The sequence below is a fragment of the Notolabrus celidotus genome, chromosome 1, assembly GCF_009762535.1.
Source record: "Notolabrus celidotus isolate fNotCel1 chromosome 1, fNotCel1.pri, whole genome shotgun sequence".
NCBI classification, from domain to species: domain Eukaryota; kingdom Metazoa; phylum Chordata; class Actinopteri; order Labriformes; family Labridae; genus Notolabrus; species Notolabrus celidotus.
This window is the reverse complement of record NC_048272.1, coordinates 15,513,456-15,531,733: the sequence shown is the minus strand read 5'-3', so window position 1 is coordinate 15,531,733 and position 18,278 is coordinate 15,513,456. Positions and strand designations below refer to the sequence as shown.

General features: G+C 38.0%; 1 protein-coding gene across 2 annotated transcripts; it reads right to left on the bottom strand.

Annotated features, from left to right (window-relative positions):
* Positions 1-196: 196 nt before the first annotated feature.
* Positions 197-17,852, bottom strand: gls2b (glutaminase 2b (liver, mitochondrial)). Of its 2 annotated transcripts, none has more exons than XM_034691519.1 (18): positions 17,532-17,852; positions 16,648-16,723; positions 16,430-16,551; positions 14,046-14,175; positions 13,685-13,764; positions 12,726-12,889; positions 12,027-12,085; positions 10,760-10,792; positions 10,580-10,638; positions 9,712-9,778; positions 9,282-9,332; positions 8,970-9,146; positions 8,667-8,798; positions 5,966-6,058; positions 5,813-5,874; positions 5,492-5,568; positions 2,650-2,713; positions 197-795 (listed from the first exon to the last, which is right to left on the bottom strand). In XM_034691519.1, exons 1-18 carry the CDS (start codon positions 17,675-17,677, stop codon positions 639-641), a joined length of 1,749 nt encoding a protein of 582 aa, XP_034547410.1. In that variant the 5' UTR covers positions 17,678-17,852; the 3' UTR covers positions 197-638. The 2 variants fall into 2 exon arrangements, with proteins under 2 accessions (XP_034547410.1, XP_034547403.1); XM_034691512.1 differs by having other exon boundaries at positions 16,648-16,735; positions 17,532-17,851.
* Positions 17,853-18,278: the final 426 nt, after the last annotated feature.

Below are 18,278 nucleotides of genomic sequence, written 5' to 3'. Positions count from 1 at the left end.
TTATAATACAATTTATAGGATAGTATGTTTCCAGTATTAAGAACAGACTTATTTACAGCTAAAGAACATGATATATACAACATATTAAACAGTGACTTTAATGCTACTTCCTCCAATTTTTCCCTTTCAAAATAATGTGCGATTGGGTATCCAAACATTACAGATAGTTTGACATCTTTGAAAATGTTTCAAAAGGTACTATAGATACTATACAAACAGGTCAAAGTAAAAACATACTGTTCTGAGTGATAAGAAGAGTTTTATGTATCAGTATCTGTCTTATGAGTTTGACAAATCCCTTTGCAAAACACCCTCTGCTACATAACACCATACGCAAATCTTCAAAATGAACACTGTGACCAGGATGATGTTTGTAGGAGTACATATTTGAAAAGAGGGATTTTGTTAGCATTATATGTTGAGATTTACACTTATTCATTACCATTTCTCTTAAAACCAGTCTTTTCTAATTATATTGTATAGTATTCACACTTATGAATCTTTCCCTGACCTGCACTTTGAAAATGTGTTGTCACTTTCTGTTCTTTCCTTTGCTACAAACAGACTCGTGTTTCAGACTTCACAGATTGCACAAATGCCCTGACGTGTTTGAGAACTCTGTTTTTTAAAAATAGACATCACACCATTCCCTCGATGGTGTCAAGCTTCTGGGAATGCTCGGCCTCAGCGTGCTGCGTTTCCTGCTGACTGCAAACCTGCTGGTATTCTTTCAGCACCTGCACTACCTCATCATGTCCGAACTGCAGGGCGTCGTCGATGGGAAGGTTCCCCCATCTGACAGGAAAGAAATCAGCAAGATGTCAGAAAATGTGTGATAAAAACAATTTGTACTCAAAGTTGGACAGTGAGTTTGGAGAAGAGTCACTAGATTCTTATTATGGACAAACCATCTCCACCTTCTCTCATCGTACAAAACTGAAACCAATATACCCCGGAGAGAAAGATGAGCGCTGACGTATTGACATTAGAGCTGGGTGATATTGAAAAAGATGTTGTCATGATAAAATCTTTTATATCAGTCAATAACTTCTGTTCAATGTTGGGTGGCAACTAGAGTTCAGGCACATTTTTATCGAACATTTGTTTTATTTATATTGAGAAAATAATATCACGATAATTATTGTTATTGAATTATCGCCCAGCCCTCATTGACATATCTAGAGACTACCTCAGTTCCTCTTCTTCTCTGTTAAAGCTGTAAATACTTCGTCACGTGTCATCAGAGCTGTCAATCCTTGCTTCTGAGTTTTGTGAGGTAATGATCACAGTGCAGGGTCAGGTGTGTGTGTGCTTGATTGCCCCCTGATTTGGAGCAGGCGTGGGAAGCTTATATATACTCTCGGGCTCCAGTCCCTGCACTGACTCATTAGCTCGCCATCTGAGGTAGTGAGAGGTTTCTCTTGTATTCTAAGCGTAGTGTGTCTGCATAAGCACCACGTTCTTCTTCGGTGTGTCTGCCTCCAGTTTTCTCTAGAAAGAAGTTGTTGTTACAGGGTCCTCAGTCTCTTTTCAACCCCAGCCTCCTCTTTGTGTTCTCTTTTAAGACATCCCTGAACACCTATGTGTGTTCTGTATTAGGAGTGAGTCCTGTGAGTTCGGCTGTTTTCTCTTTTTCTGAGCCTTGTTTTGTTTAGGGAGACTGTTTATATCGGCTCAATATTATTTTGAATTCCCCTCTTCTTTTCTAACCCTTTGTGATTTTTAGTGGAATTGCTTTATTGGAATTGCTTTGTTTAAGAACCCTTGGTCTGCCATTTTATCCCACTTTCCCCTGATCCTGACACACATAACTAATTAAAACTGTTCTTCTTGGAAAAAGGAATATTTTTAATTTAACATGATGAGAACCAATAATCATTAGAAGAAATAATGTTCCAGGCAAATTTATTTGATATGTATTTTGAATTTACGTTCTGACCATGTCCCATCTGTTAACATGGTGGAGATGGACTTTATGACCTATGATGCAGCCAGTCTCCAGGGAGAGCTCTAAATTAGTTTAGTTTATTTGTTTATTTTACAGGGACCATGCACAAAAATACTGAGCCAGAGTAAGCTAAAGGAGCTAATTTACAACTGTGGTCCCTGGGCAGAAAAATGTTGTAACTACACTTTTAGGGAGTCGTCATGTCATCCATCTATATGTAATATAAACTGTATAATTATATGAAGTGCTTTGGCAAACAGGACAAATGGAGGATACTTAGGAATACATAAGAACACATAGGAATACATATAAAATGTAGGGAGAGGGATTTTACTGCGCTACAGTATTTTACTCAGAAGATGTTGCTTGAAGAAGCAAGATCTGCTTTGCTGCTCAAAGCATGTATGATACATATTGAGGATGAGGAGTCAAGCAGCAACATTAGTGAACAGCTTTTCTCCCATATTTGGTCAGACTTATAATCTGGATTTTAGGGGTACTTCTTTAGTGTGCTATAATCCAACTATGATAAGGAATCTCAATTTCAGGAGAAAGAGGGACAAGAAGAAAAAGCATCAAACTATGGGTTGTTTTCAGCGACAGGACAAGGAAAGAATAAACAAGTTGAATTATTCAGTTCGGGTCAAAGTTCAGGCTAAAGATTAAAAAGACTGTGATATAACAGATGCTTTTGATCTCACCTGTCTCGTACAAACGGTTCAACTTTGCAGGTTTCAGTGAGGAACTTCACCACATCTGTGTGACCTGTGAATGAAAAGAAGAAAACAGTTTCCCATGAGAAAGAATCTGATTGAGGCGATCTTTTTCTGATGGCACCCTTTGGTGTCAAGCGTTTTAACAAAGCCCCTGTAATCATACATGCTTTATAACAGCATGATATTCTGTGGAGATAAAAAGCTAGTACAAATACAATCACCTGATGTATTAGTATTCCCCTTAGGGAGCACAGATTTGTCTGTTTAAAAGAAAACAGTTATTACTCCCCTTTTATCTTTTAAACTAATGACTTGCCTACGAGCCTCTTTATGAAGAATGTAACTGTTAACTGCGCTGCAGCAGAACATTAAATCTACACTGTGAGTAAACGCAGACCACAACAGGGAACCAATAATCGACCATATGGTGCTCTGCGAGGGTTTGTGAGCTAATTCATGAGAGGTTTAGGAGAACGTGAGCCAAAAGGTGCTGCTCCTCTACAGTTCATCATGAAAACAAATGAAGGGAGAGTTAACGTGGCACTAATTACAGTTGTGAGTGTCAAAACAAATCATTTAACAAGCCTTAGCTTTTCCTGTGTCGGTTATGGATAACACAATAATGCTCATCATTGTCACAGATGACACATTGACAAAAAAACAGGCCAAAAGGAACAAAAAAGAAATCTTCATGCTTGCAAACACAGCATTAACTGAGCAGCAATATACTGTACAATGCAGTTATCATTTTAAGTTCAACTTAAGTCTGTGGTTGTTTGAAGAAGTGGCTCCTGAATTCCTGAAACATCAATCATTTTTAAAACTAAAATTTTAAAATTTATATCTGTAACTTTCTACATGCTCTCATAGTAGAGCCACAGGGGTGTGTCCATAGCTTTTGACAGAGGTGGCCCAAATGGTCACTCACTCATACGTGTAGAAGATCTGTACACACACGTATCTGAATATCATCAATTTACCATTTCTGTTTGAACTCAAGACATCTCCTTTCACTACTCACATTCATTCATGAAGCAAGTATTGTGTCCCTGTGTATAGTTGTTTTTTTATTTAAAAATAATAACATAACATGGCGATAAAATCTAAATATCTACCATGCTTGGTAACTAAAAAACTGAAAAAGAGGATGTATCTTCCAACAAAGTACCAAAAGGAGAATCTGATATATTGAAATGACTCAAAAGCTAGCAGAAGCTTGTTGCAACTTTAAGATGCTTTTCGACCGCAGGGACTTTCCCCAGGAACTAGGGACTTTTTTGAGGAACTATGTGCTTTTTTACCGCAGGAACCAGGGTCTAAATTTAGTTCTAAATTTCTAAGTTCAGTCTCAGTGACGTCACCTAAGGGGTTTCAAGACGGTCGCCCAATAGGAAATGCTGACTCAGCCTAACTTTTTCGTCGGCCTGGAAATAGGCGTAGCGATGTAGCTAAGGCAGGATTTTAGCTTCCTGTCAAACAGATACAATGTGTCCCAACCTTTTGATGAACCAGGCTGTAAACATGTTTAATCCGGCTGTAAAACTATGCATTTAAAATGGGACATAATAAGGATTCATTGCTTTTGCAGCCAACCCCAAGTGGGCACTCAAGAAACTGCAGTTTTCACTTTTGAATTGGATATATTGTTTTTACATCAGAGATTGCTGCTTGTGAGTAACTTTTTTTTTTCTAAAGTTATATTTTTGGGGCATTTTGCCTTTAATGGGCAGGACATGTGGGGAGTGGAGAGTTGGGGAAGACATGTAGCAAATGGTTGAGGCTGGAATCAAACCTGGGACCTCTTCGACGAGGGCTATAGCCACTGTAAATGGGGCGTGCTTAGACTGCTAGGCAAACGGCGCCCTGTGAGTAACTTTTGATTTGTGTTGGTTTTGGTTCCCCTTGTGAACTAAAGAGTGTTTCATCTTTTTACTGATCCTGTACATGCAAAAGTAGTGTTCTCTGATGAATGAACTCATCCTACAAACAAGGGCTACTTTTACAGCACACTGTTTATCCCTCCCCCTGATGCTGACCTTGAAAAGGTCTAAGGCATTGAATATTACTGTATTCAAATAAAAGACTCTTCTTCCTGATGGCCTTGTTTGGCTTTTTAGGTACATATAGAGGCAACGGTATCATTTTCAGTCTGTTTCCTAATCAGCTACAAACTCCTCACAGGACCTTTAAAGTTCTATCTTATTTTATAACTGATCTTAATTCCCCACATGGAGAAGTTCTCACATATTCTGCCTCATTGACTCTTGCTTGGACCTTCAGTGAAACAAGACTCATGAACAGATAAGAAAAAGAAAGACTTCTCCTTTCTTAAAGGCACAGACATACCATTGCCTTGTGATGCAAAATCCATATGTATGTGTTGAATGCAGTCAGTGCTAAAAGGGGTCAACTACACTAATTTTTTATGCTGGACCCAGGCTGTGACTTTGCAGGTCAAAGATTACGAAAGTTCAAACTTCACTTGAAGCAAGACTGTGAGTTTGTTTTGCCACAAGAAGCGAACATTTTGTTTGTCATTTTCATGCACAGAGAGTAGAAGTGAACAGAGGTTTTTATTCACTAATATTTTTTAAAGTGCTGCATGTAAGAGTAACTGTCAGTCATTGTGTCTGGTTTATTGGTTATGTGTTCTTTGACCTTTTAAGACTGAAAACATCTCTGTGCTGGATGGTTTATCTTTCATGGTGGTCATACAAGATTTGCCGCCTGACTACTTTATGGTTCTCTTGATTTAGGAACTGACTTAGTGACTTGCCTGTTCAATAAATACCAACCCCAACAGATAAACACATCATGTGCAGCTCACCCTCTGCTGCAGAGATGTGCAGCGCTGTTCGAGAATCATAATCCTTCAGGCCCATGTCCATGGATGAGAGAGCAAACCTAGAGGAAGAAAACAAAGTCCAGTTCATCAACACTTTCACACATGAAACTAAGACAATTGTATCCCTCATGCTAGGATTGTTTCAAAGCTCTTGCCAGGCAGCATATTAAATCCTTTCACTCCTTTTTACTGAGAAACTGCGTGCTTGTTTTTCATCTAAATCATCACCAATAGGCACAGTTTAGTGAGATACTTCAGTTCATCTGCCAAACAAGAGAAAACAGTCAATTTGCAGTGGTGTACCTTCTCAGAGCAGACACGTCCCCACTGTAGGCGGCGAACATCAAATTGACAACAGACTTGTTCTGCAAATACAAAGAAGTTGCATAAAACAGAGGCAGAAACAAACCAAACACACAAGACAGAATAAATCTGAAAACAAACAAAAAAACAAACCCTGTCCTCTCCGTCCTGTCTGCGAGGGTCCTGCTTCTTTACAAAGTGCCTCAAGTTGTCGTAATTGTGGAAATTGAAGATTGACACAAGCTCCTGGGGAGGATTAATGAAAAACAAACAGTGGATTACAGAAAGCATGAAAACACTGGTTAATGTATGAATGAATTATTTGTTTCAGGAAAATAATAATCATCATTCAAGCAAAACCAGCTCTTCCTTTTTAAACAAGACGAATAACAGAAAATGATTAAAGCTCCTGTGAGGAAATTTGTTTGTGCTGATTTTGTCGCTCAGTGAAGACAAGTAGAACCACTTATTCCTTTATTCCTGATCTCAGCTTCCTTTTTATCGTCAAATGTATCACTGCAGGGGATTATTTGTTGTAAAATAAAAGGCTGTTTCTCAAACTTTCATAGTCCAACACCTACCCCCTCGCTGCAGTTACACACACTAAAAAAATCCTTTTAAAAACTGTCAATCTTGTTGCTGATGGTTTTAATTGTGTTTGCAGGTCTTAATAGGCATCACTGTTCATATTGATCTATTTCGTAACAGTTAAAACCTCTGAACCGAAGCTTTAGAAGAAAATCTGACTATTTTTAGTCACTTTAAAATAAAATCGAATGCTGCTAGAACATAGAAGAACGGGTTTGTAACATGATCAAAAAGTAACTCAGATCAAATCAGTCAATATTCTCATTTTTTGTTTTCAGTAAGGCATCTTTAGTGGTTTATAATGATGTAAACATCTACAGAGCCTTAACTTTGGAGTTACTGGTTTTGGTAGAAGGTCAGTGTTTTGCTTAATTAAATGGATTTTAACAGGTTTGAACTTAGCAGGTAATCATTGCTTTCCTCAGCAATTGGAAATGCAAAGTTGCAAGTCATCCGGTGGCAACATGAAAACAAGAACTAGATTCTAGTTTGATGCCTGTGCCAAAAAACAAAATTCATGACCTAAACATCTCTCTCTCTTTCTTACAGATAGAGCAGCTGCAGTACAGATGCTATAAAAGTGGAGGTTACTGCAAAGAAGCTCAAATGTAAAAAATGCATATGCCTCACACCCCTACTCCCCCAATGTCACAGTGGGTGCCAAACAAAGAAGAAAGAAGATGCATTAGCAAAAGAACTAAAGGCAAAAGATGAAACAAAAACAAAATTAAAACTCCAAGCAAGTTCAATTAAAAACAAGTCCAGCTGAAAACAGTAGGGAACACATGAAGGAACCACAAGAAAAACTGGAACTCGATAGAGGCAGAGAATCAACACAGAAGGGAGGAAACACAGAGACTGAATACTGACAGGGGCAATCAGACGCAGGCCAGACAACGAGACACAGGTGGAACTAATCAGCACACAATCACCAGGGAGGGAAACACACAAGGGGAGGATGCAAAACCAAACGAGACACACAGGGAGCAAGAACCACAAATTAAAACAGGAAACACAATAGACGACCAAGAAACATAAGTGAAAATACACATGCACGAAGATACAAGGAATACAAAACAAGACACACAGATCACTAATAAACAATACAAGGAAGACATAAGGAAAACTCATAACCAATACTAACAGGGAGGAAAGAAGAAATAGTACACAAGGGAAATCTACAAAGTAAACAGGAAATCAAAATACAAAACTAAACCAGAGCAGCTCAGAACAGTCAAGGTGTCAAACCAAGAGTACTGTCACCAATTTAGTATCTGCAACATAATACTGTCCCCTTGTCTGTGTTTTGAGTTACAGTTGTTGAATGAGGGGTATAGTATTGTATAATATAGTATCATATCATGTTTTGGCATATCGTATCATTTGGTATCATACTGTATCATACCATCTCATATCCTGTATCGTATTGTATCATACTGTATTTTATCATACCGTATCATACTGTGTCGTATGATACCATATCGTATTGTATCGTATGATAACATCTCATATCAAGTATCATATCATACCCTATCATATCAAAGCATATCATAGTGTACCGTATCATACCGTATCATATCATGTATCATATTGTACCATGCCATCTCATATCATGTACCATATCATACCCTATCATATCAAAGCATATCATATCGTATCATAGTTTATCGTATCATACCATCTCATATCATGTATCATATCGTATCATACCATCTCATATCATGTATTGTATCATACCGTATCGTATCATACCATACCGTATCATACCGTACCGTATCATATTGCATCATACTGTATCATACCGTCTCATATCGTGTATCATAACGTATCATACCGTATGGTATTGTATCATATCATATCATATCATACTGTATCATATCATAAATTATTGTGTCCTGCCGTATCGTAGTGTATCTTAACATACTGTATTGTATTGTATCATACTGTGTCAATTCATATCATACTATATCGTATCATATCTTATCGTATCGTGTCGTGCCATGTCCCGTCGTGTGGTATTGTATCGTAATGTATCGTATCATATTGTATCATATCGTATAGTAACTTATAGGATCATATCGTATCGTATTATATCACACCTTTGACCTTTTCCAGATATAATCATCCCTACTTCACCCTTTTTGCCCATTAGACAGAAATGCGATGTTTAAATTCTTGAGTTGTTACTAAAATTCTCCATATAGGGATTTTATCTGAGAATCCTCTCCTCCACCAAAAAATGATACAAATGCAAAGTCAGTCTTGCCTGGCAGAAGTGTATTCCTCTGACGCTGTTTCCAACTCTGTCTAGTGGAGGAGACCAACACATCACTCCCATGACGTTGGGGATCACCAGCAGGATTGCACCGGAGACCCCAGATTTAGCTGGTAAGCCCACCTGGGAGAAAAAGAGAGCAGGAGGCTAAAAGAGGGATTTGTTCCAGAGCAAAGAGTAGTACGATATTTCCCTCCCAAAGAAAGCAAAGTGATAACAATAAATCATTACTCATTCCTTAGAAAATGCCATTCTGTTGTATTAGAGAGGTAGGGACTTCCTAGTGTTACTCACATGGAAAGCCATCTGTCCAGAAAAGTCATACATCCCACATGAGTGCATCAGACTCAGAGTGTTCCTCACTGCCTCAGCGCTCAGCACACGCTCGCCTGTGATTGGACAGATCCCTCCATTGGCCAGAGTGGCAGCCATGATGCTTCCTGACTCGCAGGTCACCTCGATAGAGCAGAGCTGAGACCAAGAAGGAATCAGCTCATGGTCAAAGCTATTGGAACTATTTGTACTACAGCTAAATCGATACCAGGCTGCACAAGAAACAGAACAAAGGGCTGTTTAATGATCCTTCATTCATGGCGGAGCGTATACCTGGAAGTAGAAGTCCAGGGCATCGATCATTTCTGCTCCCGGGGGGAAACACTGAGGATTGAAACACGATAATCATGACACGACTGTATGATCAGGTTTATTTTGATATACTGACCCTCTCTTAGTCAAGACCTGAAATCAGTTTTTCATGGCAGAACCCACAAAGGATTATTACCCTGAATAATACCTCTCCAAAGGTCAAAAGGTCCTGCATAAGCCCTCAAAAAATTGATTGCATTTTGATGTGCAGAAGGGTGTAAGATATTTATGTTGCTGCTACACAGACAGTCTCTACTGGTCTCAAAGGCTGTTGGTCTGCTAAACTGATATCCTTAAAACATACATGTGACCACAAAACTCTCAGACGGACTCAGTTAATGTAAGCATTCAGCTTCAAACTCAAGCAGCTTTTCAGCGTTTTGCTACTGACCTTCTTCTCTTTCATGTAGTATCCAATGGCAAAGTTTCTGTCGCCTGTTTCTTTTTCAGACTGAAACCTGAGACACACAAGCAGAAGGGGTCAATACTGAATCATCAATAATTCAACAGGGCAGTGCAATTTCTCTAACACTGCATTTCAACTTGGGTTTCCTTAACAAAAATGTATTATAATTAACATAAAATACCTGAATTGAATTGAAAGTGTTTACTTCGAACATGTAAAAAACAACAACAAACAATAAACAAAAAGACAAACTCAAACAAGAAAATGTTACAACAATGCAAAAAATAAAAAAAAACTATCATCACCGATATGAACTATACTTACATATCTGAAAAAGAGTAGGTCGAAGTGATACTTAATGAATTCCATCTCTTCTTTTTTATTAATTAATAATTAATGATCATGTATGCTTCCATTTTATATACAGAAATAATCTCTTTTAAAGGTTGTCCAAGTTTATGATCTTATATAGAAATGTATTTATAAATACATACACAGATATGTACTTATATAATGTATATATATACACACAAATATATAATGTATATACATATATATACTTATAAAATGTGTATATATATATGTACACCCACATATATACACATAAACATATATACATATCTACACATACATATATACATACATACTCACATATACACACATATGTATGCATATGTACACATATATACATATACACACATACAATGTTTTCAACTTATTGCCTTCAAATAATACTACGTAATACCAATATATCATTGGAAATATAGAAATTCATACATTATATGTCTTCATCCAAAAGTCTATATTTATATAATTATTATCATTTTTTAAATTCTTTAAACAGGACACTCACATGGCATTGCTGAACCCCACATACTCTTGGCCAGCCATCTTTTTTACAAAGTCCATAACCTTAAGTGAATAAAGGGAAATAATTATGCGGATTGCAACGTAGTGACCGCTGATAATAATGAACATAGTAATTATCACAGTTTTGTTTGCATGGTGTAAACGTAAAAGCAACACTACTCACATAGTCAAACTTCTCTGCCTTATTTGAACGAGGCTGAAATGAAAAGAAAGTTATTTGTGGGTTCATATATGGTCTCCACATCTATGAACACTGAACATGACAGTACTTCTCAAAACAGTGCAGAAAGTGTGAAACAATATATGTACATATGTATGTGATAAATGTGTCACTAATTGCCTTATAAAGATTCCTATTATCAGCTGGTACAGAATGAAGTAAGATAAGCAGAACAGGGCTCATGAGGAGTTCAGGGAGCACCCCACAAAACAAGGAAAAAATGTGAAGATAAAACAGTTGATGCCTTTTTTTCTGTATTTGAGTCCATACAAAAAGGTTTGAACATCATAGATTAAAAGTGGTGATATTTAGGTGGTAAGATAAGTGTTCTCTAAAAACACATTATCCTGCTGCTAGGTTTTTGTGATGTTTCCCCCAGGCTCTCCAATACAGATCATCAACAGTCACTTTACGACCTGCCGGCTCTGAACTAGAGTATAATGAACATGACAGGGGTTTATGAGGAGAGCTGGTTTTTTAATTATTTCTAATAAGTTTTATATTTTCCTTCAGGAGAAACTATTCCCAGTAACAGGTGAAGGACTCTGCTGTGTTGTTAAGAAACATGTCAGTATAATGAGAACTGTGTCTATAAAAAGTCCAAAACAACAAAGACGACCAACTTGTGTTATTGCAATATGAGGACCTGTGTCCACTAATATAAAAACAAATGATAGAAATCGTATTGTAGCATTATCTAAAGCTCAGGCCTGAAAATTGTAACCTCAAAGTAATGCGTGGTGTGTAGTTAGGTCCTCCTCTGTACAGACCTCCAACATTGTTGTTGACAAAATTCAACAGATCCTTGACTATTAAAGTGAAACAAATTTAGTTTCTATTGTACAAACTCCACAACCAGCTGTCACTCCTGTCATTATCTGGATAACGCAAAACAAAAATAGCATCAAAATTTAACTAAGGGGCACTGTTGGCCTAGCAGTCTAAGTGCGTGCCCCACATACAGAGGCTATAGTCCTTTTCGCAGCGGTCGTGGGTGCGACTCATTGCCTCTACCATTTGTTGCATGTCCTCCCCCACTCTCTGTTCCCCACATTTCCTGTCTAACTCCAGCTTTCATAGTCAGTAATGGCAAAAATAACAAAATAAAAAAGTACATAGATATCACTGGATTTTTAGTAAATGAACAGTGCTGTTCAGTTTGTGCTGACTCATCTACAACACACCGGTCTGTACATGTCCATATGTTTACCTTGATAAGAGAGCTGATCACTATGGCTCCAGCGTTCACCATGGGGTTGTGGGGCTTATCTGTGAGAAAGAGCAACAAGATAAGACACAAAATGACAGCTTTGTGTTTGGACACTTTAAGTTGTTAACTACTCTATATACCTGGTTTACTATCTGTACTAGAAAGTGCAATATATATTATGTTATGAGTGTCTGGATGTTTGTATTTTTAAAAGCAACATGCCTGTCTAATTGTACAATGAACCAGGCATAATAAAGTTCAATAAAGCTGCAACTTATGATAGGTGATAGCTCTGCAGGAAATTCACCATTACTTAAGTATTTTTATAATTTTTTTGATCAAACTACTTTTCACTAGTTACATTATGCTTTTGAAATAGATTGAAATTTTGAATTAAAAAAAGTAACAACCCTATCAATATTTGGCATTTTCATAGTTAAAAATATTGCAAAGCCAAGATATACAATGTACAGTGACATAGAAGAGGGAGAACGGAGATAAATCTTTAAGTTTGGAAAGCTAAGGGCAAGAATTTTTTAGATATGATCTTCAAAAATAAATAAAATGTTAATCAAGAATTAAGAATTAAATAATTCCTGCTCTCAGCTGAAAGAATAATTCATCCAGTAAATCATAGAGATATCCAATAGATCTCTTTTCCTGCCTTTTAAACAAGAACTGTAATGAAGCCTTGCACACCCTCATCATCCAGTGAGAGCATGTTGAACTTGAATCCGCTGGGCTCCATGCCGACAAAACGATGAACTTTCTCTGTCCCCGCCTCGTGGACGGCAATGGCGTACTGTAGAGGCTTCACGCAGGACTGCAGGCAGAATGGCTGCTTTGTGTCGCCAACTGAGTGTCTGCAGAAAGAAAATAGAACACACAACTTAAACACGAAAAACTGATTCACATTCACAATTACACCTCAGAGATTTCTCAGTGCTAATAAAGTCATATCTGTGAGCTACTCAGCTGAGACAGAGGGGCAGTTTTAGGGGCAGTCTTGCACAAAGGCCTTTTAATGGTTAAATAAGAGTCCATTTCCTCATGCTTAAAATGTGAAAAGTATGAAAATGATTATTGGAGAGTCTGTGAAAAAAATGACTCAGAGGAGAAAAAGTTTAGTCTTTATTTGGGGGACTGGAATGGTCATAGTAATAACACCACTGGGGTGTTCAGTCTTCCTCAGCACTTGTCAAGTACAACCCATCAGGTGGAAGAGCATGTCTGTGTTGTCTCTGCAAATAGCGCAACAACAAACAGGCTCTCTGGTGGCAAAGTGAAGGGCTGAAAAAATCCTAAGTAGAGCTTACACCTAAACCGAGATCAGTGCGTGAGTCAGAGTCTTTCAAAATTAGCTACTGAAAACTGTACCTTAGCTTTCGTGCTGTTTCTCATTAAAGAGGCCGAGCTGACCGGCGTCCGTTGTGGCTAGTACAATTTCTACTGACATAAAACTCATACAAACCCACTTAAAAAATATATATATATATATCCCTTTAAGGTAAAAGGGATGACAAATCTTTAAAGTAAAGGTTTCAATATGTTAATCTGGTATTGAGGCAGACTGTGGCTCAATCAAGAGCTTTACAATAGCGTCTAAATGCTGCTTGCGGTGAGACTGTTTTGGTCGAACACGTGTCTGTATTCCTTACCTCTGTCCGTCCACTGTGCACAGTGACACACCCCACAGTCGTGGGCTAAACTTAGCCAGCTGGGGGATGTAGTCTGCAACCTATATTTGGAACACATAAACAGATACATGTCAGAGTTCAACATGAGGAGATTTGGTTTCACAGAGGAGGTATGAGTGCATATTTTTTATCTCACTCCTTAGATCATCAGCATTTCATTCTATGCATGCACATATTGGAATAGCAATATTCATACAGTGGAAAATAGTTCATAAAATCAGTAATCATAACTGAAAGGCTTCAATAACTTCTGCTTCATGTATCTAAACATGAAAAACCTAGAAATTACACTTTTTTTTCTTCATGTACATGTAATACCTACTTTCCCATCACTGTGGCTCTGCACTGTGTTGTAGATTTCATTAATTTTCTGTGCAAACACGTCAAACTCAGGTATGATGAATTTCTTTCTGAAGGCCTGGATCAGCAGGACGATGTTTCCACCAACACACCTTAAAAGAAATGAGACGTAATGTAAAGAGGCATGGATGAACTTACCGAAGCTAAAGCACTGTCTTTGATATGATGATTCATAGTGCATGTGGTGTCTTTGTGCTGGAGTGTGTGCTGGAGTGTGCTCGTTTGTGTGTGTGTGTGTGTGTGTGTGTGTGTGTGTGTGTGTGTGTGTGTGTGTGTGTTTGTGTTTGTGTGTGTATGTCGACTGGTGAGAGATGAGAGCAGCAGCTGTCCGTGATCAGTCTGAGTGACAAGGCCTTTGCTCTGCTCCACATGACAGTAAATAAAGCAGACACTGTCTTTAAATGCTTCTAGAAATCACATTATGTTACGAAACCTTTCAGTCTTTAAGATTTAACATCCATGAACCTTATTAAATGTCAGTGATTAAATTTCATCCTCATGTAGTGCTGACTTTCTCAACATGTCAACAACACTGTTCTTAAGTCATTAATTACTCATAATTACTAACATTAAGAAAGTGTTAAGAACAAAGGCAGAGGGAGGCACAGAGACCAGCAGCAGGTCCCTTACAACAAATCCCACATTAAAAAGGATTGTTGTTGGAAGGTCAGACTAAAAATAGTCTGGTCCCATTCCTGTACTGGTTGGTGAACGGAAAACAAAACACCATGAGAACATCACTGACATGATATAAGTCCAATATGAGAGGTACTGTAAAAGAGCAATAGACAGGCAGTAAGTTAAGAGAATAATCATCTGGTTCTTCTCATGAAAGTTTCCCAAAAGTTGTGCTTCTGTGTTTAAGTTTCTGATTTGCTGTACTAGCATCCTAGCGTAAATGTATTCTAACACCTTGAGTTTAAGATTATTTTTTTTTGCTGTATATTGCCCTCAAAGCGGCCTCTAATGTCCAAAGACAGACACTGATTGTATTTGTCATCAATAAAACAAAACTAAGTAGCATTACATTGTTGGTGGTTGCAGCAGAAATGTTAAGGATCTGTTATTACACATCACATAAAGTTGATTTTGTCCTCACAAAGGACCGTCCTGTGAAGAAAATGTAACAAAGTTTTCCAAGTTGCCTTTTTATTGAAGAAAATATGAATTTGCCTATCTGTGGAATTAACAACATACTGTCTCCCCCAGTGTGTCCTTCCAGTGGAGAAAACAGGATAAAGTGGCCACCAGAACCAGGATGACCTTTTAGTGGAGAAAACATGAAGAAGTGCCAAATTATGTGGCAAATTTTGTGATTAATTTCACTTATGGTTGATAAAAACTCAAGTGGAGTTCTCTCCAGTGGGCCCTTCCAGTTAAGAGAACCTTGGTAACGTTATTCCTGGGGTCCTTTCTAGTGGAAAACACATAATTAAATGCTTTCCAGGGTCACTTTTTTCAGATAAGAAAATGATTAACTTCCTTCCATGTAGCCCTAATAGTAAAGATAACGTCACAATAACTGTCTTGGTTGGCCTACTACTGGAAAAAACATGACACAGCCCAGGATATCCTCCTAGCAGAGAAAACATAAAAAGGTGCAATTCAGTTTGGCCACGGAGTAGAGATCATTTGACTTAACTTCTAACTCCATCAAAAATAAAATAAAAAAGGAGAAACACAAGGAAATGGTTTCCAGTGTGCCCATCTAATAGATGACTCCTGATAAAAATGGGGTTTTCCCTTCCAGTTGAGAAAATGAAGTTCCCTCCAAGGTGATTTTCTGCAAACAAAATATGATGAAGTTCCTTTAATATCTGGTCTTTCAATGGAAATAACATGAACCCTGCCCTTCAAAAAACTGATAATGTGCTCTCCCAGTTCCCTTCCATTGAAGAAAACATTACGTGATGCCCTAAAGGAGACCCATGCAATGGAGAAAATTCAATAAAAACCTCTTCACTGTGGCATTTTATAATGGAGAAAACGGGCTATCATTCTTTCCATGTTGTAAGGGAGAATTTGTCCTTTGTGATGGCCTTCTAAAAATATGTTTAAGTGTCCTCAACGGTATCTTTTCAATGTTGCAAGAACAATTCATGCCTTACATGCTAGAAAATGTTCTGCATGCTGGCGCCCACCACTCACAGCGGCTGCTGTTATGTAACGTTCCCTCCTTCCTATCAGACAGTCTGATTCAACCACTGCTATATGTTTTGAGTCCATCAGATAAAAGTGTTTTCATATTTGACAGGTGATAGTGTGTTCTGGGATGAACTGTTGTTCACTCTGTTGTGGTAAGCTGTAGAAAGTATTATTACCTGTCTATCACCTCCACTGTCTCACCTGTGAAAGAGATCTCTGTCCATCATCGCCTCACCATCAGATTCATTCACAGCCTGCCCCAGCTTGTCCATGCAGTCCTTCAGTCGGGGGTCTGATGGGTGAAGGCCAGTTCTCTTTAGGGCCTGCACATGAAAATGGATCGTGCAAAAGTATTCAGACGGATGGATGGATGGATAATTATTGGTTTCGTAGGTTGAAGGGTATCTTTGGCTACTTACTGATGTGAAGTATGAAAGGGGAACTTGCTCTTTTCCCTCTGTGATGGTGTAGAAAAGCATGTCCTCCACTCCAGAGCTGTAGGAATTCCTGAAAAGGTTAAGAGGAAACATGGAAAAACATTTTCTCTTTTGTCCTATTCTCCTCTATCCCTCTTTTTAACACCAGCTCGGTGAAGGCAGATGGCTGTCTAACATGAGTCTGGTTCTGCTCAAGGTTTCTGCCTGTTAAAAGGAAGTTTGTGCTTGCCGCTGTAACTTGCTAAATACTTTGAGGTGCAATGCTCAAGGTGGATTAAGATGATATAAGACTGAGTCTTACTCTGTCTTGGTGTTGGGTCTGTGTTAATCGCATAACATAGAGTACAGTCTAGACCTGCTATGTTTGTAAAAGCATCTTGAGATAACGTTTGTTGTGATTTGGCCCTATACAAATAGAGATTGATTGAAGTAAAATGCTAAAACTGCCTAACAGTATAAACAAGTAGTGCTATAACAGCTGACATCAAATTAATTGCCATTGATTTTTGATATTCATTGTATATAATCCTTATAAAAATGACATTTGCTTTATGGTTCAACCTTTTCAAATATTAGGTTTAACTTGTTTGTTGTTTTTTCCCCCTGAAGTGAATACAATCATACTTGACATTCATTTGTAGCCTTTTCATTGTACTTTTATATATGTGAGAATTTCAATACAGATATTTTAATTTAGATGAAGCAAGCTATACATTGTGGTATTTATAGTTCTAGCACCTCTTCTAAAAGTAGCCTATACAATGCTGTACAATGGGCTGTGTGATAATAACAGGCCCAGGTAAAGAAGAGATGATGCCTGTATCACTGCAGCACTAAGTTGTTGACAATCAGCTTGTCATACTCACATTTTGACTCGTCGCTGAGAGGCCGGTGTCGACTTGGTGCTCAAACAGCATGCTGTCTGGATGAAGAACCTTTTCTTCAATGCGTCAGTGTTTTTGACGATGAGGTACGCAGAGTGTGACAGCCGCAGAGCTCTCAGACGGTGCATGACTGAGACTAACAACAGCCAACAACCTGCTGAGGAAGTTGTATTGACGGGGAGAAGTTGTCTCCGGGTGATAACATCGGCAGCTGGTTCTTTGGAGCTGTTTGCCAGTGGCTCCGGCGGGGTCACTCACTTTGAACTTTTGATGCCTTCAGGTGTTGTCGGTATTTTTAGACTTTCGACTCCCTCAACTCGAGTTACTTCTTCGTCAAACTTTAAAATAATCAATGTTTTTTTTTTTTTGTATAGTGGCCTAACGTTACGCAGATTGTTAAGCCTTCTAGTGGAAAAGTATGGTGGTCCTGAAGGACAAAATAAATTTACAAAAGATGAAACACTTTCAAGAAGTTGGAGAAAAATGTACATTTTGGAAAACAAATTTTCATTTAAGAAAACAAATTTACAAAATCAAAAAACACTTTTAAAAGCGGTGAGACAATTTTACAAACAGCGGAAAACTTTTAACATTTCTGAAACAAATTTACATTTATTTTTAATAGAAAGGGAATGTACCAAATACTGTTTGTTTCAGGAATGGTAAAAGTATTCCGTAGTTTGTAAAATTGTCTTGTCGCTTGTAAATGTGTTTTTTTTTTTTTGTTTT

Excerpts from the sequence above, each read along its gene's own strand:
- gls2b (XM_034691512.1), bottom strand. The coding sequence starts at position 17,677 with ATGCACCGTCTGAGAGCTCTGCGGCTGTCACACTCTGCGTACCTCATC. Across the intron at positions 14,176-16,429 it reads GACAGAGATCTCTTTCACAG|GTGTGTTGGTGGAAACATCG; the intron begins GTGAGACAGTGG and ends ATTTCTTTTAAG. Across the intron at positions 2,714-5,491 it reads GCACATCTCTGCAGCAGAGG|GTCACACAGATGTGGTGAAG; the intron begins GTGAGCTGCACA and ends TTTCATTCACAG.